Source organism: Crocuta crocuta, unplaced genomic scaffold (assembly GCF_008692635.1).
Source record: "Crocuta crocuta isolate KB4526 unplaced genomic scaffold, BGI_CrCroc_1.0 scaffold149, whole genome shotgun sequence".
NCBI lineage: Eukaryota > Metazoa > Chordata > Mammalia > Carnivora > Hyaenidae > Crocuta > Crocuta crocuta.
Window position 1 is genome coordinate 6,926,049 of NW_027551561.1, and position 20,830 is coordinate 6,946,878.

The 20,830-nt window shown below is 38.8% G+C and overlaps 1 protein-coding gene across 5 annotated transcripts in view; it reads left to right on the plus strand.

Annotated features, from left to right (window-relative positions):
- Nucleotides 1-16,769, plus strand: part of RHOT1 (ras homolog family member T1) — a 41,898-nt gene extending 25,129 nt beyond the window's left edge. Inside the window, exons 16-21 of one of the 5 annotated variants that reach the window (XR_013331468.1) lie at nt 324-443; nt 1,869-2,071; nt 3,127-3,222; nt 4,896-5,018; nt 6,458-6,571; nt 15,665-15,741. Coding sequence is in view for 4 of the 5 variants with exons in the window: in XM_077749602.1 (XP_077605728.1) it covers nt 324-443; nt 1,869-2,071; nt 3,127-3,222; nt 4,896-5,018; nt 15,665-15,782 (660 nt within the window). In the remaining variant the exon portion in view is untranslated. Of the gene's footprint in view, nt 1-323; nt 444-1,868; nt 2,072-3,126; nt 3,223-4,895; nt 5,019-6,457; nt 6,572-15,664 lie in introns of all 5 variants that reach the window. The other 4 variants (XM_077749602.1, XM_077749603.1, XM_077749600.1 and 1 more) reach the window with 4 other exon arrangements.
- Nucleotides 16,770-20,830: the final 4,061 nt, after the last annotated feature.

The window sequence follows — 20,830 nt, forward strand, 5'->3', positions numbered from 1 at the left end:
TTTGGTCTGATGACTTGCTAGATGTGTTACCATAGGCAGTTGACTTACCCTCTGCAGCTTGTCCGCTCCATACAGAGAATGCGCTGCCTGGCACGCATTGGTCACTAACTAAATGTTCCCTTCTGTAAAACCTTAATTACCATTTTGAGTCCACAAAATCAGAAGGCACTTATTTATCTACACTTCCCACCTCTAAAAATAGCCTGAAAAGTTAGGCTTAACTAGTACTTCCTTACTTGGAAGTCAAGCAATAATAGCACATCATGACTTTAAGTGAACATCAATGTTACAATATTAATGTTTCTTATTTCTCTTTTTACAAGTTGCATGATATCTCAGAATCGGAATTTCTAACTGAGGCTGAGATCATTTGTGATGTTGTGTGCCTGGTATATGACGTCAGTAACCCCAAATCCTTTGAATACTGTGCTAGGATTTTTAAGGTTTGTTGTTCTTTTGGTCTATAACTTAGTTTAACTTTGGAATTGTAATGTGATGTTTTCTAACCAGAGAGATGCAAGAAAATCACCTGAAGAGCTTTTTAAAAATACGTGTATTTGTGCCCTGTCCCTACAGGCTCTGGTTTCATGTTGAGGTGGTAGAGTTTGAGACATCTGTATTTGAATAACATTTTTTGCACACGTGACTCTGATGGGCATTCCTATTAAGAGCCTCCACATTAATGGAAGGCCTTCCTGGGTATTAGGAATGCATATGGAGGGGCACCTGGCTGGCTAAGTCAATAGAGCACATAACTCTTGATCTCGGGTTGTGAGTTTGAGCCCCATGTTGAGTGTAGAGATTACTTAAAAATAAAATCTTCAAAAAAAAAAAAAAAGGAACGCACTTGGGTTATATATTGCCAGTTATATCCGTAGTAATAAGAACAGGGCGTAACGAGAGGCTTAGGAAGTCCTCAGTCACTTTGAGAGTATCACCAAAATGCAGTAAGAGTAAACAACACATGTATAAAAGAGTTTATTCCAGCATTGTTTTTAATAAAGAAAACAGAACTAGAAATAATCCAGATGTCTAACAATAAAAGGGTGATTTACCAAATTAAGATAAAATAGTACAGCAGAATATAAAGTAGCTGTTGAAAATAATGATTTTGAATTCTGAAAACATGGAAGATTATTATATATTTTTTTTTTAATTGCCTTTTTAAAAAAAGGTTTTTATTTATTTTTGAGAGAGAGAGATTGAGAGACAGAATGTGAGCTTGGGAGGGGCAGAGAGAGAGAGGGAGACACAGAATCTGAGGCAGGCTCCAGCCTCTGAGCTGTCAGCACAGAGCCCAGCCTGGGGCTTGAACTCACAAACCGCAAGATCATGACCTGAGCTGAAGTCAGACATTTAACTGACTGAGCCACCCAGGTGCCCCTCAGTATTATATTTTTAAATGGCTGTGTCCAGCATGACTACAGCCATAGGAAAGTGTATAAGTGCATGTGCTTAAGGACTAGTAGTATATAAAGAATGAAAATAGTGAAATAATAGAATTGTGAGACAGAAATGTAAGAAATGAAAATAGTATGCTTTAGGATAAGAAGAATTTAGATGGATTTTTCATTTCAAAATATGGTATCTTTTTAATAAAATATATATTTTTTCAAATTATAGTGAACCTGAAGAATTGTTAAGGTTTATATTATAAACCCATTGGTAATTTAACATTATTACCAGTGTTAGGAGAATTGGCCTTGGTCTTATTATGAGAATGCTCTGGACCACTGCCAATCATTGCCTCTTAGTTTACTCTCCCTTTAAAGCTATGCTTCGCCTTGCCAGAAATAATTTTTAGTACACATTTAATTAAGTTTAGTAGTTTTTAAAATTTGTCATCTTTTTGAATTTTTATCCCATAGCAACACTTCATGGACAGCAGAATACCTTGCTTAATCATAGCTGCAAAGTCAGACCTGCATGAAGTTAAACAAGACTATAGTATTTCACCTGCTGATTTCTGCAGGAAACACAAAATGCCTCCACCGCAAGCCTTCACTTGCAATACTGCTGATGCACCCAGTAAAGATATCTTTGTTAAATTGACAACAATGGCCATGTACCCGTAAGTACTTGCTCTGCCATCGTTTTCATGTTGCATGGTTCATAACAACACTGCATGCCATTAGTAGCCATGAAGGTGCAACTTTTGTCGCATCGAAGGTGTTCAGCAACAGAAAGAGACTTTGTAATGAGAAGGTACAAATTTGAGTAAATGCGAGTTTGGTTTGGGTACCATAATAAAATTACATAAGCAGTACTTCTGACAGTATTTGTATATTTTTTGAGCAGGCTGTAACTATCTTCATAAGATAGTACAATAAAACTCAGCCCCCAACCCAGCATTAAAAAATAAAGTATTACTACCATAAAATGGGGTTGACATCATGTTGCTTTAGGCTTTTAAGATATTTCCATATGAACAGAAAGTTCATTTTTAATATTTTTCCATTGATTAATTGACCTTGAGTATTTGAAGGAGTCTAAAATATTTTATGAATTTATGTTTAAACTATAGATATGTTTGAGTTCAGAATATAATGTCTTTTTTAAGTGCTGTAAAAAGTAGTTGTAATTGGACTTCCTGCTATATAAATGTTTTACATTAAGTGTCATGAGCCATGAATTTTATGTACATTTATTGTATATCTATACATGCATATGCATAAGCACATAACTGTGGACATCTCCATAGCTTACTAACTGCCTCAGAAGTGCATGGTTCTTAATGGTATTCTCCTCAAGTACTGTGTGTGTATATAATTCTGTTATGTAACAAGATAGTTTTTCAGGCAGTGCGTTTCTCAGGACTTTAGCTTAATCTATTTATTATTAATTTAGTCTCTAAATTGTTTTTCTAGAAAACTAGGATATAAAGTAGAGTAATAATCAAACATGGTTACAAACTCAAGTCTTTCAGAAGGTGTTAATTTGTGCAGATTTTTCAAATCCAAATCAACTTTACTACTATTCTGTTAACTAATAACGTTTTTAAAAAGGCAGCAAGCCCTTGAAATTCTATTTGTATTGGAAGACAAGTCATTCCTATTACTATAAGATAAACAAAGCCTTATTTATGTTTTGCCTTTACTTTAAAACTCTCGTGTGTGTTATCTACAGAGAGGATCATTACAGAGACACACTCTCCCGAGGCATGGGCAACCCTGATAGAATAGAGAATTTGAGAAAAATCTGGGTCTTTCTAAAAACTGCTTTGTAAGTTACTTTTTCTTTATGGCTTCTGTGGGATTTTGTTGACATTTTCTTATAGGTGACCAGATTTCCTTCCTTGCCAGAATTAACGCTTAGTAATTATCCAGAAACGCACTGCTTGGTCAGGCTTATTGCCTAACTGTATATTACAGTGGTGGTTTTTATATTTGTTTCGTTTTACTGTGTAAATGCACTCTGTTAATCTCGTAGATAGCTGTAGTGGTGTTTTTAGCTCTGCATCTTTAAAACATTTTCCTGCAACTTGTGTGCGTGTGTATGTGTGTGTATATGATAAATGTACATACGGGGACACTTGCGTAGATGGTGAATCCCAAACTACTTCTCATGAAGCATCTCCCTGTTGCTAAGCATACTTTGCATCTCTCCTTTTTGGTGGGTGGAGCCTGTGTATGTTGAGGAGTCAGATTATAAAGTAACAGGCGGATTCCAGTATGACAGCTGGCAGCGACTTAGTAGCTTTGAGATGTTCATCATCACAAGTCAGGTTTTTAAAAGGGATGTCTGGATTCTGGAAGAGTTTTTTTTTTTTTTTTTTTTTTAATTAATTCTTGTTTTTCTTCATGTTGGGAATTAGGCATTGTTGGGATGCTGCTAATCTCCACAACCATGCCACCGTGCGATGTGGTCTCATCAGATCTCACGAGCTCAGCCAAGTCAGATTGGGCCAGTCCTTTGACTGAGAAGCCTTTAAAAAAAAAATGTTCAGGTGTTACGGGAAGTGATGGCATTGATTCATCAGGTGGCACTCTTCTGAGCGGGTTCTGTGCCAGTGCCTCTTCAGGGCAATGTGATGGCTTTGTGTGTCTGAGTGGCTCTGACCACTGAGCGGTCATTGAAGACCCCCTACCTTGGTGGTTAGGACCGAGGCGAACTAGGTTGCCCCATGTGCCTGTACCAACTAGTACAACTCCACTCAACCAGAAAGGAGTCTGAAAGTCTCCCTAAATTTCATACGTAAAATCAATTGGACCCATTGTCGATTTTTACATCCTTACCTGGAGTTTCATACTCTCACACTTAGCTGCTGTGTTTTAGTAGCAGATGAAATCAACCCTATATTTTGTTCAAGTGGAAATTTATGAAGCACTTGGTTTCCTTTGGGAGCCAAGGTGCTTGATGAATTAAAGACGATGTTGTTCATATCTCCTCAGGGTTGAATATACTCGTCTTTTGACTCGTTTTGTGTATTTGTCACTCTTCTCCTTCCTGGTTTTCAGGCATGTGTGTATGCTGAGGGAGGAGGAGGAGAAGGGAATGGTTATTTAAATGCTAGCAAACTGTGTCCTTTCGGTGGGTGCTATGGCTTACTCAGTTTTTCTTTTTCTTAATTTACATGAGGGTGCCATCTATTGCTGTGCATATTTATTCCACTGAAACTCTTGTAATAATAATTCCATCCCCCCTCCAAAAAAAGCAAAAGCGTTAGCTAATTGTCTTTAGATTTTTCTCTAGGGAGGGAGGAGGGAGCTATTGCTGTTGATTATATTTTTGGTGAATGTGGAATTCTGCACAACTTTAGCATGCCCCACACTGTCCTTTTCCTTAGTGTTGCTTATGCGTAAATCTTTTTTTTTTTTTTTTAAGTTGGCACACCCTGACTTGTGCCATATTTGTAAGTAAGAACTCAACTCCTGTCCTTCTGTGTGTTTTCGCAGCCATGCCCGGTTACGCTGTATGTGCACCTGCAACAGGTGTACATTTTGCATCTGTCAGAACTTCCTCAACTCAGACTTGCTGCAATCTGTAAAGAACAAAATCTTCACTGCAGTTCTTAACAGGTTCTTAACTTTATTTACTGGGTACCAGGCATTCTGTTAAAATACAAAAGAAAAAAACAAGTTGATAACTATTTATTATATATCTACTCACTACAAAGACCATAAGCCAACTGATGCCCAACTAACTTCCACTAAAATAATTCTCACTGGGGTGACAACGTTTTGAGGGAACTTAGAAGATTTTGGATTTCTTTTTCATGAAAGAAGTTAAAGTATTTTTCATAGTAGAGGATAATATGTGTAGAGAGATTAAAATCTTTTGGTTGAGAGTTGTAGAATCAGATTAGGATTTTTGCGGTAAGGAGCAGACCCATTGATTCCAAATGTTATGTATGTTACGCTCAACTAATATAACTTAATTAAAACCATACTAATGAGAGCAGTGTCTTGGGTTTAAAATAATATTCTCTCTTATAAGTACCTGGGATGTTTATTTGAAAGAGTATGGCTTCTGGAAATGAGGATAATAGCCAACTTTAAGGATTCAAAGGAATATTATGGGAAAGAAAAAAGGATCTGTAGTTTTTGAAAAGGTCTTTATCATTGAGCCCAAAACACGAAGTATGCCTAGAAAGTAATATGCATTTTAAAAAGGAAAGAAAAACAAAAATATAGGATATTGACATTCCCTCAAAGCAATGAACTTGGAAGGTTATATTCTTATTCTGGTCATGCTTCCATTGTTCAAATTGGCATTTTGTGAATATTTAAAAGCCTGTGTACTATTAATTTGTATCTGCTGTAAATTTTTATGTCCAAAGATGACTGTTTTGAAATTGGCATTCACCTGTCCTTGGGAGCTGGGCTTGATTAAGACAGATGATGAAGCTAAACAGATTTTGGCTTGAAATGGGTCCTTTCTCTAGTTTACTGCTGGACTCCCAACGAAGGCTAGGCTCCGATGGTACCAAATGAGTAGGATAGTTTGTGTCCACTAGCAAAAATAGTAGATGTGGCTGTGAAACAGTGAGACTGTATTTTATGTGAGTCAGAAACTGATTTTGAAGGCATTCTAAAAAGAATTTCGATGATATTTGGAGCACTAGCCGCCCTGGAATAAGAATGCAGCCATCTCAGGTGACTGCTTTGAAGGGACCGCCACACTAATTCAGTGGTAAAGTTCTGCCTCTGTCCTTTGAATGGCTTCCTGTAAAGTAATGACACAGATTCTCTCATGAAGACTGAGAAAATACTAGGCTAGTTCAAACCAAACAACATTCAGGAGCTCCGGTGTTAGAAATGGTAGAGTTGAAGAGATTCCAGAATTCATCTGGCCTAACCTCCCATTAGAATGCCTTCCTGAAAGCCTTCCCGTGGAGAGTACTGCTTATCTGCTGGTGGCTTTCCTCATTGGAGACGGTTTTGCTTTTGCTTTTGCCTTTGCTTTTTAATTTTATTTTTTAACTAAAATGATTTCCCTATAACTTTCTCTCCTTTAGTTTTAGTTCTGCCCTTTAGAACAACATACGACTATTCTACTCCCTCTTCAACATAACAGTCCTTCAGACATTTGAAGACGGCCATCATGTCTCCCCTAATTTTCTCTTCTCCAGGTAGAACATCCCCATTTCTTTCAGCCTTTTTCTTAAATTAGATGGTTTAGTGACCTCATCAGTCCCGGTTATTCTCATCTGAAAGCCCTTTATAGGTTTTCAGAGTTCCTCTTAAAAGAGGTGCCACTGAGAGTGGAGAGCAGTGCCTCGGTGTGATGGGGCTGGTCCAGAAGAGCGGGCAGGCCTCGTCCACAGTGAGGACAGCACCAGCCCACTGCACGAAGTAACTTTTTTAGCAGCCCCATCCCGTTGTTGATGCATACTAGTCTTGCGGTTCATTGAAATCAGGTTTTTTAAATACAAAGTACTATTGAGGCAATGTCCCCTCCTCTCTAATTGTGTATTTGACATTTTTAGTTGACTCTTTGAATCTAAACACAGATACGTATGTATCTCTATTAAATGTCACATTCTTCTTTTTGATCCATTTGTTCTAGCTCAGTCATTTCAAACATTATTTTTGTCATTTGTCCCATTATATATCTCTCTCGGCATTGTGTTATTTGAAAATTCGGTAGATATGTCTTATCTTTCAAGTTACTGATAAACAATAATGTTGAATACCCAGAGCTTGGAGAGAGAGAGGGCACCACAGCCCGCCTGCCCAAAAGTACCCCACCGGAGAGCTGTTTTGCCACCGACATGGATTCAGAATTTTCGGGGAAAGACTGTTCTGTAAATTAAAAATATTTTACTATCCAGTCCATGTTTTATCTTACTATCTTACAAGAAATTTCATGGAGGGCTTTTTTGAAGTCAATATGTAATTTCTACCACATGCCCCTGATCTACCAGTGTAGTAATTTTATCTAAATAGGAAGTGACATCTATTTGGTGTCTTGTTCTTGGTGAATCCACCTTGGCTCCTAATAATTGCTAATCACAAACCATCTATTTTTTTTTTTTATCCTAGAAGATCTTGAGTGTCCATAATTGCAGATTGATTCACTGTCTGCATCTTTAGTGACAGCTTTATTATTAGGTCGATTTAATCAGCTTCCAAACGAAATAGGTCGGGTGTATATTAACAGATGAGGTTGTTCATAGTAAATTACTCTGTACAATGATCTTTGAAGAGAAATCGGTACATTTTGTCATATCTATTTATAAACTAGAAGTAACTTAATGGTAATGTCAGCATATATCACTGACAATTAGTAACCAAGAAGGGAAAAAATGAAAAAGAGAAAGAGGAAAACCAGTGTACCTTTCAGAGAACTCCTTCCCGATTCCTGGGAGTGTTTTGGAATTTTATGGAAGTGCAGTGGACATTTAGTAGGACTTCTGTATTGAAGTTTCTCTTAGTTACAAAAGGATGTAGGTAAGGTAGGTAGGGGTACAGGCCCAAAACTTAAGTGCCTGCCCCGTCTGGAGAGGGGATGTAAACGAACGAAGGTGACCAAATATAAGGAGGAAGAGAGGCGGGGACTGTGACCAGTTGCGGCTGACAGAGGCTGCCGCACCCATCTGGGGCCGTTCGTGGCTGTCCAGGCCGGGTGTGCCAGGTCTCGTGGTTCTGTGGGACACCAGAAATCAGGATTTTTATGTGAAATTTCCTGCTCTTCAAATAACGGCAATTAAATTGAAATCTTTAAAAGTACTAATCAGAACAAAGCAAGCTTATAGGCCACCAGCTTGCAACCTCAGTCTTAAGCTACAGCCAGGCAAGAAAAAGGAAAAACGTACACCCAGGGAATGAAAATGGCTCTTCTAAAAACGTTATGGGGCCACCTCCTTTCTCTCCCATCTCTCAGGTCATGGCAACCTTTGGTGGTTGGTCACAATCGGTACATCACGCTAGATCTATCTTAAAGCTATTAAAGCAAGAGGAAGATTGATTGGTTGGGTAAAAGTCATTTAAGAGTTTTTCACTGTAATTCAAGAGGTAGGAGTGTCACTCACCACTCAGCCTTCAGTCTTTGGTTTCAGAGATCTCCCATGTCTTGTGTTTGGTTTAGAACTCTAAGAGAGTAGCTTTGACATTTTTATTTAAGCAAAGAGTTTCGTTACATGTCTGCAAAGAAATTAATAGACAAATACTGGTACATACGTGTTGGTCTCAAACGAATGCCTTGTTTTAGTGTGCTTGTAAACATGTTGCTTGCTGAAACAGAAATCACTTCCAGAAATAGTCCATGCTTGAGGCCACATTCTCCCTTCACCTGCCCCTGCCCCTGTGATTGATTCATTCAAATACTTAAGTACCTGCTTTAGATAGAATCCTCTGTGAGCTGGGGCAGAATATAAAGATGAAGATAGGGATCTGCCTTTAAGTAAATATTATGTTATTAAAAATTTTTCCTTACAGTTTGGTTATGTTTTCAGTAAGCTTAGTCCCTCATGCCATTAAAGGAATTGCTCTGTAGCCTCCTCATGAGAGGACTGATATTCAGGCAGTTCCCACAGATTCATTTCTGAAATTAGCCGTTTTTCCCTAGCTGTCTTTGGCTCCCCCCCCTTTTTTTTTTTGAGCTTATTTACTGACACTACATTATTTTAAGTAGAAAGCAGTGAGAAACTTTTTTCTTCTCAATGTAATCGAATATATATATTTTTCAAGACATGAGAAAAGTGTTAAACTATTTATTGATATATAACTTTGTTCTTTGCTAATTATGGTCTCACCCTTGTGATCTGGATAGGTTTATGTTTTCCTTTAGAGGAATTTCAGAATAACTGGAATTACTTGAATTTAAGTACATTTGGAAGATGATTAAGTACATCTGGTCAGATGATTTTACTCTTTGGCAGTGCTTTCATTTCAAAGAGTGTAAATTATGGTACTGGGAAAATACACCTTCTGATTATATTTTAATTTTTAACTACCTTTTTAATCTGAAAGTGTTAAAATGATTATATAGGAGTGAGCTGGATTGTTGGTTTGAACTACCCAGGATTTTAGTTACTAAATATTTATTATTCTGACTTCAGAAGAGTCCTACTTTGCATGAGGATGTTACTATACTGTAGTGTGCTGTGAACTTTAATTTGTCCTTTCCTTTAGGTGTTCAGTTTGTATGTCTGTGTCACTTAGTCATTTTTTTAACTTCTCTCAATGACTGTCCCAGCTAGAATTCTGTATGTAATGCTCCCACTTCTCCTATCCTATACTGTAATCAGAATTGTTTATTTTATAATTTATTATTTTGGTGCGATTTTCTTTGATACGTATTTTGCTTTTAGGATCTCTTTCATCCCATTTTATTATTTGAATTAGCCACATAAATTATTTGTTCATGTTACTTTTTAAGTTTAGTAGCAGCATTTTACTTTAGCAACCAAGTACATAGTTCACAGTGAGGATTTACAGAGACCCAAAGGTATGATGGAAAGTCATTGTACCCATTGCATTCTTTACCCTGGATTTTAATGCATTTTTAAAATTGGGTATATGTGGTATTTATTTTAAGCCATTTATTAATGAAATTTGCCCATATTGCTTTAATAATCACCTAAGTTGCCCCTTAATGTTATGGAGATTCTGTTGGGAACATAAGATTTTTTAGGATATTATGTTACAGTAAACTATTGGATACCAAGTCTGTCTCAGCTTCATATGAGACCTCTGTGTCCTTGTATCAAGGTCCCAAAAGGCTTTTCTTTTAATTAGGATACATAGTCTTATGTTGAAAATTATACAAGAGCTTATGTTATAGATTTTCATTAAGTAAGCCTCTGCTTCTACATGTAACACTTTTTTTGCTATTTTGTTAGAATACTAAAGGATGCCACCAGGTGGAGTTTGCCTATTCTGATCTTTAAGTATCAGTAGTTAACATATAGATAGTATGTGTTTCCCATGTATCTACAATCATCTATAAATTTTGGTTCTTCTAATGCTTGGTGAAGCATTCTTGACATTGATGCACACTTACACGTCCTTACTTACATGTATGTTAGGCATGCTCAGTTAACAGCTTTCTTAGGATTTGTGTTGCGGTTCATCTTTGTTGGATGCTATATTTTAACTACTTCACCTATTTTGAGAAATATATTTTTAAAAGATTTCATGCCTACTAGTTCAGTTAGAAGAATTGCCATTATTAAAATTATTATTAGGAGTGATGGCATTATTAGAAATGAGTGTAAAAAATACTTCAGGCAGAACAAACAAACAAGAAAACATTGAGAGGGAATAAAAGCAGAGAGGCCCAGAAGACTTTAAAAGGGAAAGTGAAATATTTATTTTGTTTATTTTTAATGTTTATTTTTGAGAGAGAGAGAAAGAGAGCAAGCGAGCTCGGGGGAGGGGCAGAGAGAGAGGGAGACACAGAATCTGAAGCAGGCTCCAGGCTCTGAGCTGTCAGCACAGAGCCCGACGCGGGGCTCAGACTCAAAGACCGTGAGATCATGACCTGAGCTGAAGTCAGATACTTAGCTGATTAAACCACCCAGGCACCCCCAAAAGTGAAATATTTAAAAGCAGAACACTTAACTATAGTTTGGTGACCTTGGTACAGTTTTCAGTTTTAGATACACAATTGCAACTAGGAAAAAGCTATATGTGGTATCTCTGACCCCTAGTAACTAGGTTACACACATTATAATCATATAGGCTGTTTCAAAGTATTAAAAATTCATACTTGAGATATGTAAGTGGATAGAATTATAAAATTAGAAGTACATTAATATTAGTGTATTTGTACACCTCTGAGTTGGGTTTGGAAAGGATCGGATGGTGAGAGGAGAAGAACAGAAACTAGGAAATTCACATTTATTTCTGAAAAGTTGTATGGGAGGGCTGATAAGTGCCTGGGTGGAACTATTTTTCCCCACAAATCTAGTGCTGCTGCTCTTGAGTGTGTTCTATTGAACTTTTCCTTCCTCCTCACAATAGCCTGCAGTCTCAGAGAAGGTTAATTGATATCTGGACCTTTCTGAATTCTCCCCTTTCCTTAAATTCTAATTTTTGCAGACTTTTAAGTCCATGCAATAGAGTTTTTATGCCCCAGATATAAAGTTCCGTGATACGTTGTAAAAAACAATATTAAAAATACCCTTTTTGGGAATAGCTAGAATGGATTTAATTCCATTGAACCCTTCAGAATTTGATTATTTTGTTCCTAAGTATTTTAGCTGATGACATTCCTTTTATGATTGGTTAAATACATTGAACCAATAAAGATTTCCCCTCATGTCTTTATATATGCCGTAAATTGCAGAGTGAATCAAAAGTATCTTGTATGCCTTCTTTAAGGAATTCTGTGCAAAGATACATAGGAATTTTGGTCATTCTGTTATATGCCTTATGTGACTGTTCACACAAACATCTTTCAATTTAAATCGTTATTGCCTAAAGTTTGAAACCTTTCCTCCTCTCTGCCTTATTAAGTATCAGTGCCTGGCTGGCTCAGTCAGTGGAGTGTGTGACTCTTGATCTCAGGGCTATGAGTTCAAGCCCCACAATGGGTGTGGAGCCTACTTAAAAAAAAAAAAGGTAGCACGTGTCATCTGAGTAACATATGGGCCCTCAGCACTTCTAAGCAGAAAGCCAGCATCCAATATGCAGGAATTTTCCACCTAAGAAGCTCTGACAAGCTTCAAGTGATTAACTAAGGCTATATTCTAGAAGGAGATACTGCTGAACTAAATTATTCAACGTAGAGAAGGAAAATGTGATTCTGGTATATCAATAGGTTTAAAAAGAAATCTTTATATACACATATGCACTGAATGTGCCCTGTAATACTCATTTTTGGGAAGTCTCTCTTCAGGAAACTACTAAAAATGGAGAAGAATCTTATATGGAAGTATATTGATCACCAGTTATAGTCACCAGGAAATGGAGTTGGCCACACACAGGAATGGAGTATAATAAAGCTGTCTAAAATGATGTTTCTGGAATTTATGAAAAAGCCCTTACATAATAGTAAATTTTTAAAGGATATAAAAGTATATAAATCATACACATTGTATTTGTAGCTATGTAAGAAACACATAGAAAAAATAAGAAAATACTCAAAATTTTAATTAGTTGCTTCAAGTGATCAGACTCCAGGTGATTTTTTTTTTCTTTTTCTTTTCCTCATACCTTATCATGAGCATATATTACATTTTTGACAGTAAAATAAAACCACCAAACTTTAAAAAGTATGCCATTAGATATTATAATTTATTCTAAGATGATATTTTATGTGAGTCATTTTGAAAGAATTACATTTTTGAATTATGGAAGAATTATTTTTGCTTGAGTTTAGAAATGAACTAGGAGGCAGCTTTATGAAACTGTACTCCGTTTCTGCTTGAGACCTGAAATGACAACCATGGCCCAGTGCTTCTGCTCCTGGAATACAATTAAGACCTCCACACTGTTCTCTAGTCAGGTGCTGTCAGTCAGCTAAGCAATGACAATTGTGCCATCCGTTACAAATGCTTTCTCCTATATGGAGAGCCTGGTTAGTGCAGCTGCTAAAAGCACATGCTAAAGGCATAAAATAGGTGTCTAAAGTAGCTTTTCATGCCTAAAAATGTCTTCAGTAACCACTATAACATTGATGGAGTCATTGGAGTATATTTTATGAGTCAATAGTTGCCTTAAGTTTTAAACTAGCTATATCTAGAACATGTGTCTAAATTGGTCATCATATATGAGTATGAACTGCTGTTGTGCCTGTTGAAGGCTATACTATAGCTGGGGGGATATAATAATTACTGTCTGACATGCAGTAAAGTCAGAATATATTATGTCACGAATGGTAGGGAATACTTTCTTAAAATACAACAAAAGGAGCTGTGTGAAAGAGTTCATACTTGAAGGATGTGTATAAGAAATCATGTTGACTAATGATTTTAATGTGATGACAACTAGCTTTAATCCTAACCCCTCTCTCGCCCAAATTAAAAAATGAATGTAAAAAAATTTTGTTTTGTAATCCTCCATCAATAAAGATGAATAAAAATCACAGAGAGAGCAAAGCTGAAGCCGAACCTTTAACGCACTTTTAGCCAACGTTCTCACTTTAAGTTCTATGTATTCCTATTGATTCGGAATTATAAGCTTTGAAACCCTCATCGTAGGATTATTACAGTCTAGGAGTTTGCATGTTGGACTCCGTTTTTTACAGGTGTATGTTTGCAGTTGGTGGTAGTCTGCAGTTAGAAGCATCGGTACATTTCATGACTAATAGTTGTTACCCTCATTTGAATGAATACTCATGGTCACCACATATTGTCAGGTACTGCTTAGGGTTGGTTTCAAGGGCAGCTTTTAGTGTTTTGGATCTACCAAGACCAGCCTCTAATGGATATATACATAATGTATGTAACAGCCATAGGTTTCCTTACCTGGTACATGAGTGTTTTTAAAAAGTACACATAGATTTTTTTTTTTAAGTTTGGCAGTTTGTTATAGAATACATTTATTTAAATACAGAAAGCACGAGATGCATCATATTAGGGTGGCAACTCCATTTTTGTGTGGGATGTTTAATTAAGAGATGTTATTTTCAGTCCCCACTTTTGTGAGCTCTGCTGTGAACTGCAAACTGTGTGCATGTGTATATAAAAGGTTAAGAGCCCGGGTAGCTGAGTGGGGCGCCATGCTGTTAGCAGACGACGAAGGCAGTATTACTCACCAGGTGCACGCCGTCAGCTCCGTAGAAGATTCCATCTTCATGGAGTCATCTCATGGTCCACTTTTTCTTGAAGCCAGGTAACATTTCCCCCAACCAGTGGTCTAGGTAGAGTTTTTCCAACTGGAAAAACTGAAACCGAATGATTTTCTTCCCTAACTTAATTAATTAAACATTGCCTGTTGGAACTCACAAGGTGGAATGAACCTGTGTTATCACTTTGCTTTGTAAAATAATACTTATGTCAGCAGTGGTTTTTATTTTTATTTTTTAGGAACTGAGGAGGATAAGAAATGGGAGTGCTGTGTGTTGTGTTGACATGGTGATAAGCATGGAGCACTCTGGCTTGTGTTACAGACTTGTTTGTAGGGATGCGCAGATTGTATTTTGTGATAACTAACCTGATGGTTGCTCTTGGACTGTTGCTGAGGCAAAGTAGTTTTGTACAATTGATATTCTTGGCCCTTAACTCTTTTGGATATGTCAATGTCTTGGTCTTTTAATGATGTCTGACTTTTGCTTCAATCTGTTTGTTTCACGTAGTTGTAAAAATAACCTAGACAGCCGCCCTAGGCTCTTAATTCTACAAATTTTCTGTATCTCAGTTGTGTTCATTTAACTCAGACTTCAGCGATACTTGAATAAAATATTCCAGCCTTTGCTTTAAAGCTTTATCCTCTCTATGGTAAGCTGTCATACTTGAGACCCTTGAGGGCGCTTAGCAGTGTTATTAACTGAGCATGCTCACAAACTCAGTTTGTGGTACAGGCTGTCCCTGTTCTTGTCATGCATAACACGGCTTCTTTTCTACCATTTACCCTTCAGTCCATCATGTTTCATTATGTCCTTTAGTTGGTATCATTGTCACTGCCTGTCTGACTGATATCAGGGTTGTTTTTGTTGTTGGTTGGTTTTTTTTAAATTTTCTTTATTTAATCAGCAGTAACCACATTAATGTGAGCTGGCAAATCTTCCCCATCCCCTTTGGGATTTTTTTGGTAAATTTTTATGGGGCTCGGTGTTCCCAAAGTTGATTTTAAGCATTGCTCTTAGAAAAGTATTGTCACTTGTCGCTTAACTGCTTACAAGATAGCTTTCGATTCCCGGGGATGGGAGATTGTATATTTATATTAAGTCCCATGAAATTGACTCTCAAAACTGTGAGATCTCAGTTTTACCTCTCATTTTGAAGGACCGTGGTGGTGTTAAAAAGTGGTAGGTTGATTCGTCTATGTTCTCCATTTCCCGTGTGAAAAAAACAGAAAATTTTAGATGTTTGTTACTCCCAGATAGTAGCTAATTGTAAAGACATCTGTCTTTATCAGTGTCTACATTGTATCTTAAGATAATGATTATGTAAGCAATGTACACGTGGCTGTATTGATAAATGATTTTGGTAAGCATTACTATATGCAATTAGCCTGACAAGTGTGCTAATACTTCCCTAAAAGTAGGCTGTTCATAAAATTGGTATTTGCATACTAATCACGTTTTGAACATTAATTATATTTTCTAACTACAGGCACGTGACTCAAGCTGACCTCAAGAGCTCCACGTTTTGGCTTCGAGCAAGTTTTGGTGCTACTGTTTTTGCAGTTTTGGGTTTTGCAATGTACAGAGCATTGTTGAAACAGCGATGATTAAAAAAAAATACTGGCCCCACCGAAACAAATACTTTTATGTATTTATGTATGCTTTAAATTCTGCTAGAAATATTGAGATATTTATACATGCAGAGTTACTTTATTAATATTTGTAATTCATGCATAAGAGTATTTTAATGATAGTTATAACTGCAGTATTGGCTAGCAATGGAAAGAAACAGCCTAACGGCCAAACTAAAATGGCTAGATTTCAGAGGCCAAAAGGGAATATTTTGTAAATAATGTACATATTCAGGCAAGATATGGTCTCCCACACTGAATTCTAGAAATGACATTTCTAGACATTTCTACGTGGTATCGTTTGTGTTCGGTTGGCTCCCTCTCCTAGGTCTAAGTCAGCTCAGAGATTGTATTTACTCATGGATCACTTATTTATTTCACGTTTTACTTGGAATGATCCTCTGGGTTCTTCAAAGAACACAAGGCACAGCTGGCCATTTTCTCTTCATTTTAAAAACAGACGAGTCATCTGTGTCAGCTTACACCTCTCCTTCAGACCCTCGTGGTAGGCCAGCCTCGAAGCCGTCGTGCGGCCTAGAAAATTGCAAAGCTGAGTGTCGAAGTGCTTCTTTAAGGAAGGAGTGAGTTCACGGCAGTTAGCAGAGGCGTTGCCTATATGATTATGTTGCTTCCTTTGTCTGTATGTTGAATTTTATAGCCCTTTCAATCAAATGAGAAAAAAAGATTTGTATATTATCAATGTTTTTAGTTTAAATAAACCGTGACCATTCCTACGACCGAACTTCCTCCCAGAGCGTACCTCCTTCTCTGATGGCCGTGCCGTCTAGTGTGCCGCAGGAGCTGCCTGTCACTCAGTGCCCCGCTCCGGCCAGGCTAGCCGAGAAGCAGCACTTTTTTAAGTGGTAAAGTAAATCTAACGAATATCAACGCTCATGATAAACCTATTTTTTTCCATCATTGACCTTTTCAAGTATTTAAATAAATAACTGCTGTGTACCGTGATCTTGAAGTTTTTTTGTCTCACAGAGTAAATCTTTCTGTACAGACATGGATGCAGTCCTCTGGTGTTCGTCTCTCTCACCTTGAAAATTATTCTTCGTTCACGAAGACAATACTCGCTAGGAAAGAAGACAAGTATGATTTGTATTATATGAGAGGACGTCTGTTTTAAAGTTGTAGGCGAATCTGTTCCCCAAGAAGGCTGGTGGTTTTCCCCCCGCACCTGCCTAACTAATGTGGTTTCTGCTGTGACCTCCATGTTTATCTGCTCCCCTGACATGGATTCTTCCACTCTTTGCTGCTCTGCTGAACGTTTTCTCTAAACATCACACTCCCTGAGCAGCTGGTAACAGCATAGTGTACTGGCTATACACTCATAAGATAACATGTGCCATATTTAGCTGTGTACTTCACTGTCTCCCCCACCCCCACCCTTCATTTCCATTCAAAATTTGAGGAAAGGAGGGGCACCTGGGTGGCTCTGTCGGCTGAGCGCCGACTCTTGATTTCAGCTCAGGTCACGATCTCATGGTTTGTGAGTTCAAGCCCTGAGCCAGGCTCCATGCTGACGGCATGGAGTCTGCTTGGGATATCTCTCTCCCTCCCTGTGTCCCTCCCTGGCTTGCTCTTGCTCTGTCTCTCAAAAAATAAAATAAACATTACAAAATTAAACAAAAAAGAAATTTGAGGAAAGGAAAAATTAAGCAAAAATCTAGTGACTCTCATTTTCATTTTCTTAGTCTCCTATTTACCAAATACATTTTCATCAGTTACACAGCTTCCAATGACCCTTCTTTCCTCCCAAGTTCTTCCCTGTTGAGACTGAAATATTATTTTAAATGGATACACCTTATGGATTGATGTGTTTGTGAGACACAGAGGAAAGAAGGTAGTTTGCCAGGATGTGAGAAGTGATGTTTATATATTTGGGCTTTTCTCTCTTCAACTTTTCATGTGACGCTTAAGTGTCTGAGTGACAAGGGGCCCGCAGGCCCCCTGTCTCACCTGTTGTTGCCACGGGTCTCCCCCTCGGGGCCCCCAGCCTCCCTGTGCTGCCGGCGGGGCCGGTGCAGGGCACTGCTCACTGGTTTCTCCTCCGGAACGACCAGCTCATGCACGCATTTCCTCCATCTCACATTCACTTTAGAAAACTGGTCAACGTGGGGAAGTGTGTGAGTAGATGTAAGAGTGTACTCTCGGAAGACGTAAGCTAGAAGAGCACTAAGGGAAAAAGGAAAATAAGAGCTTGAGGAGTCAATTTCTTTCACTTTGCACCAACTGCATTGCCTCTTAAAGGGCTGCTTGCTGCAGTAGTTTAATAAGTGGAGAGGCAGTCACGTGAAGGGACATCACTGTGACGGTTTGTAGTCCTGGAGCCTTACCTAGCACATCAAGGAGCTGTTGCTTCTTTATTTTACTTTTTGGTGTCTGTTTTTGAGAGAGACACAGAGCGTGAGTGCGGGCAGGGCAGAGAGGGAGACAGAATCCAAAGCCGGCTCTGGGCTCAGCACAGAGCCCGACGCGGGGCTCGAACTCAGGAAGCACAAGATCATGACCCAAGCCGAAGTCGGACGCTAAACCAGCTGAGCCACCCAGGCGCCCCTTGGGTCTGTTGCTTTTGCCATTCACGCCTTTCTCTTTCACATTTGACCAAAAGAACGAGTCCTGTCCCATATTGTTGGAGCTCATAAATGCCGCAGTAGAAGTGGGTTCTGACGTTAGGAGTTGGGAGGCACCTAGCAGCCTGTGAAAGAAGTAGGAGGGCTGTGGCTATCTGTGTGTCTGTACAGCACCCGTCAGGGGAAGGCACCAAGGAGGAGGCCCGTTCGTGAGCCAGCCCTGAATGAGATGACCTGAAGAAAGGCAGCTGTATAAGGAATAGGCAGGGGGGAAAGAGGTAAGTGCTCAAACCCAGTGTAGAGCATAAATCTTCCCTATTTATGCTCATTTAGAAAAATGAGCACGTGACCTGGTTGTCATTAACGCATGTATTTGCCAATTTAACAGTCCGTGTGTTTTTAACAAGCGGATTGGGGACTAGATACTTTTTGCGAAATAGGACATCAAGATGCTGAATTTATTTAATGTCTATGGCATGAGAGTGCTCCACGCAGGTCGCCTGACCATTCCCAAAACCCCGGTCCCCAGATTTCACAGCCCCAGGATCCCACTTGTTAACACCTCCAAGCTTCTAAGTAATTCATTTTAACTCCATTTATCCAAAGTCCATCAGTGGGAAGGAATGTCTCTTAACATGTTTGAACCTTGGCTGTATGGAAGCCTCGATCTGTGAGTATCACAATCAACAAATTTCACATTCCTTTAGTGCGGCCCGAGTTCCGAAACCTGCGTGGCACGCACAAACTGTTCAGACCCTTCTCCGCAGCTATTTTTGGTTCAGAAAAGTATGGATGTGTTTACCAGAAAGCAAGATTTTGACATCATCAGGAAACACTTCCTGACTTCATAGCACCTTTCTGGTTCCTGGATGTATTTTCCAATGGTAGTGGTTTGCTCTGTAAGATGTTACCTTCTTCGTTCAGACCGTGGCGGAAGTCAGGGGGCTCGAGGGGCCATCATTCGTTCCAGGTTCGAAAGCTGTATGTCAGATGCACACTCCCAAGGAGGCACTGCCAGTACTATCTTTATCCATTGAAAAATCGAAATTCCACATGATCGCTTTTTCCGCTTTCCAGATTTTCCTATTCATGGTTTACATTTAAGTCTTTTATAGTCAAATAACCCTTGGAAGTTTTAGTAGAATGATGCGGGTATAAATGTTGTAGTGTAACTTATGGGTCACAAACGTTTTCTTTTTTCTTTCTTTTTTTAATGTTTTATTTATTTTTGAGAGAGAGAGAGGAAGCCTGAGTAGGGGAGGGTCAGAGAGAGAGGGAGACACAATCTGAAACAGGCCCCAGGCTCTGAGCTGGCTGTCAGCACAGAGCCCGACACAGGCCTCAAACCACCAACCGTACGATCATGACCTGAGCTGAAGTCGGATGCTTAACTGAGCCACCCAGGCACCCCCAAACTTTTTCCATAAAGGGACAGATAGTACGTGTTTGAGACTTCTGCTGCCCCTGTGCTCCATCATAGCAAGAAAGCAGCCACAGACAAAACAAATGAGCATGACTGGCTTCTAATAAATCTTGATTGGCACCAAAATTTGAATTTCGTATCATTTTCATTTGTCACAAAATATTTTCATTTTTTAAAATTATATGAAAATGTGGACCTCCTCTCAGTTCAAGGGCCGTACCAAAACCGGCTGAGGGCCAGATCTGACCGATGCTGCGTAACTGAGGAAAGTGCAGTAGTAAATGCATGACAGCTTTTATTAGTGGTTAAGAAAATGTACCTGATTGTTTTAGAATTTGAAAAGCTATAGTATCAGGAAGAACTTCAGAGTATTGTAGGAGGTGTTTAATGTGTTCCACTTCTGCCGTTAGCGTTGTTCAGCACCTGGTGCTCCGGCCGAACTGGGCTCACCTCACCTCGGAGGGCAGTGTGGCCTCGGCAGGTGCAGAGAACGTCAGTTTCCCTTGCTCTGAGCACTCCCCTGGAGCTATTCCTTTGGTACTTTATCCGCATTAGTTTTCCTTTGTGCGGTTATGTGATTGGCACACCTCGAAGGTCAAAGAGTAACACAAGAGGGTTTAGTTTGGATTCTGGTTTTCTGGGGGATCTACCAGTTGACAGCGTGATGATACTTTTCTCATTTCTTTAGATGTTAACGTCAAAATTTCAGAGCTCAAATAGACGAAAATATCACCTGCCCAACTCTATACTTTTATAGAATAAACTGAGCACAGAAATTAGAAGCGACTCATTCAAAGCCACAGCATCAGTCTGTGCGTGAGCTACAACTGGAGTGCAGGTGTCCAGACTCCCAGTTCAGTGCTCTTCCCACTGGAGGAGCCGGCCCTAGACACCATGACTTGATGTTCCACCTTTATGAATTTGCAGTATGTTCAGTTTTAAAAACAGGGCCTACGAAGAAAGAAAAAAAAAACAGTTTTGACATTTCTATTACTAAGAAGGGTTAAAGATGGCAAAGCGAA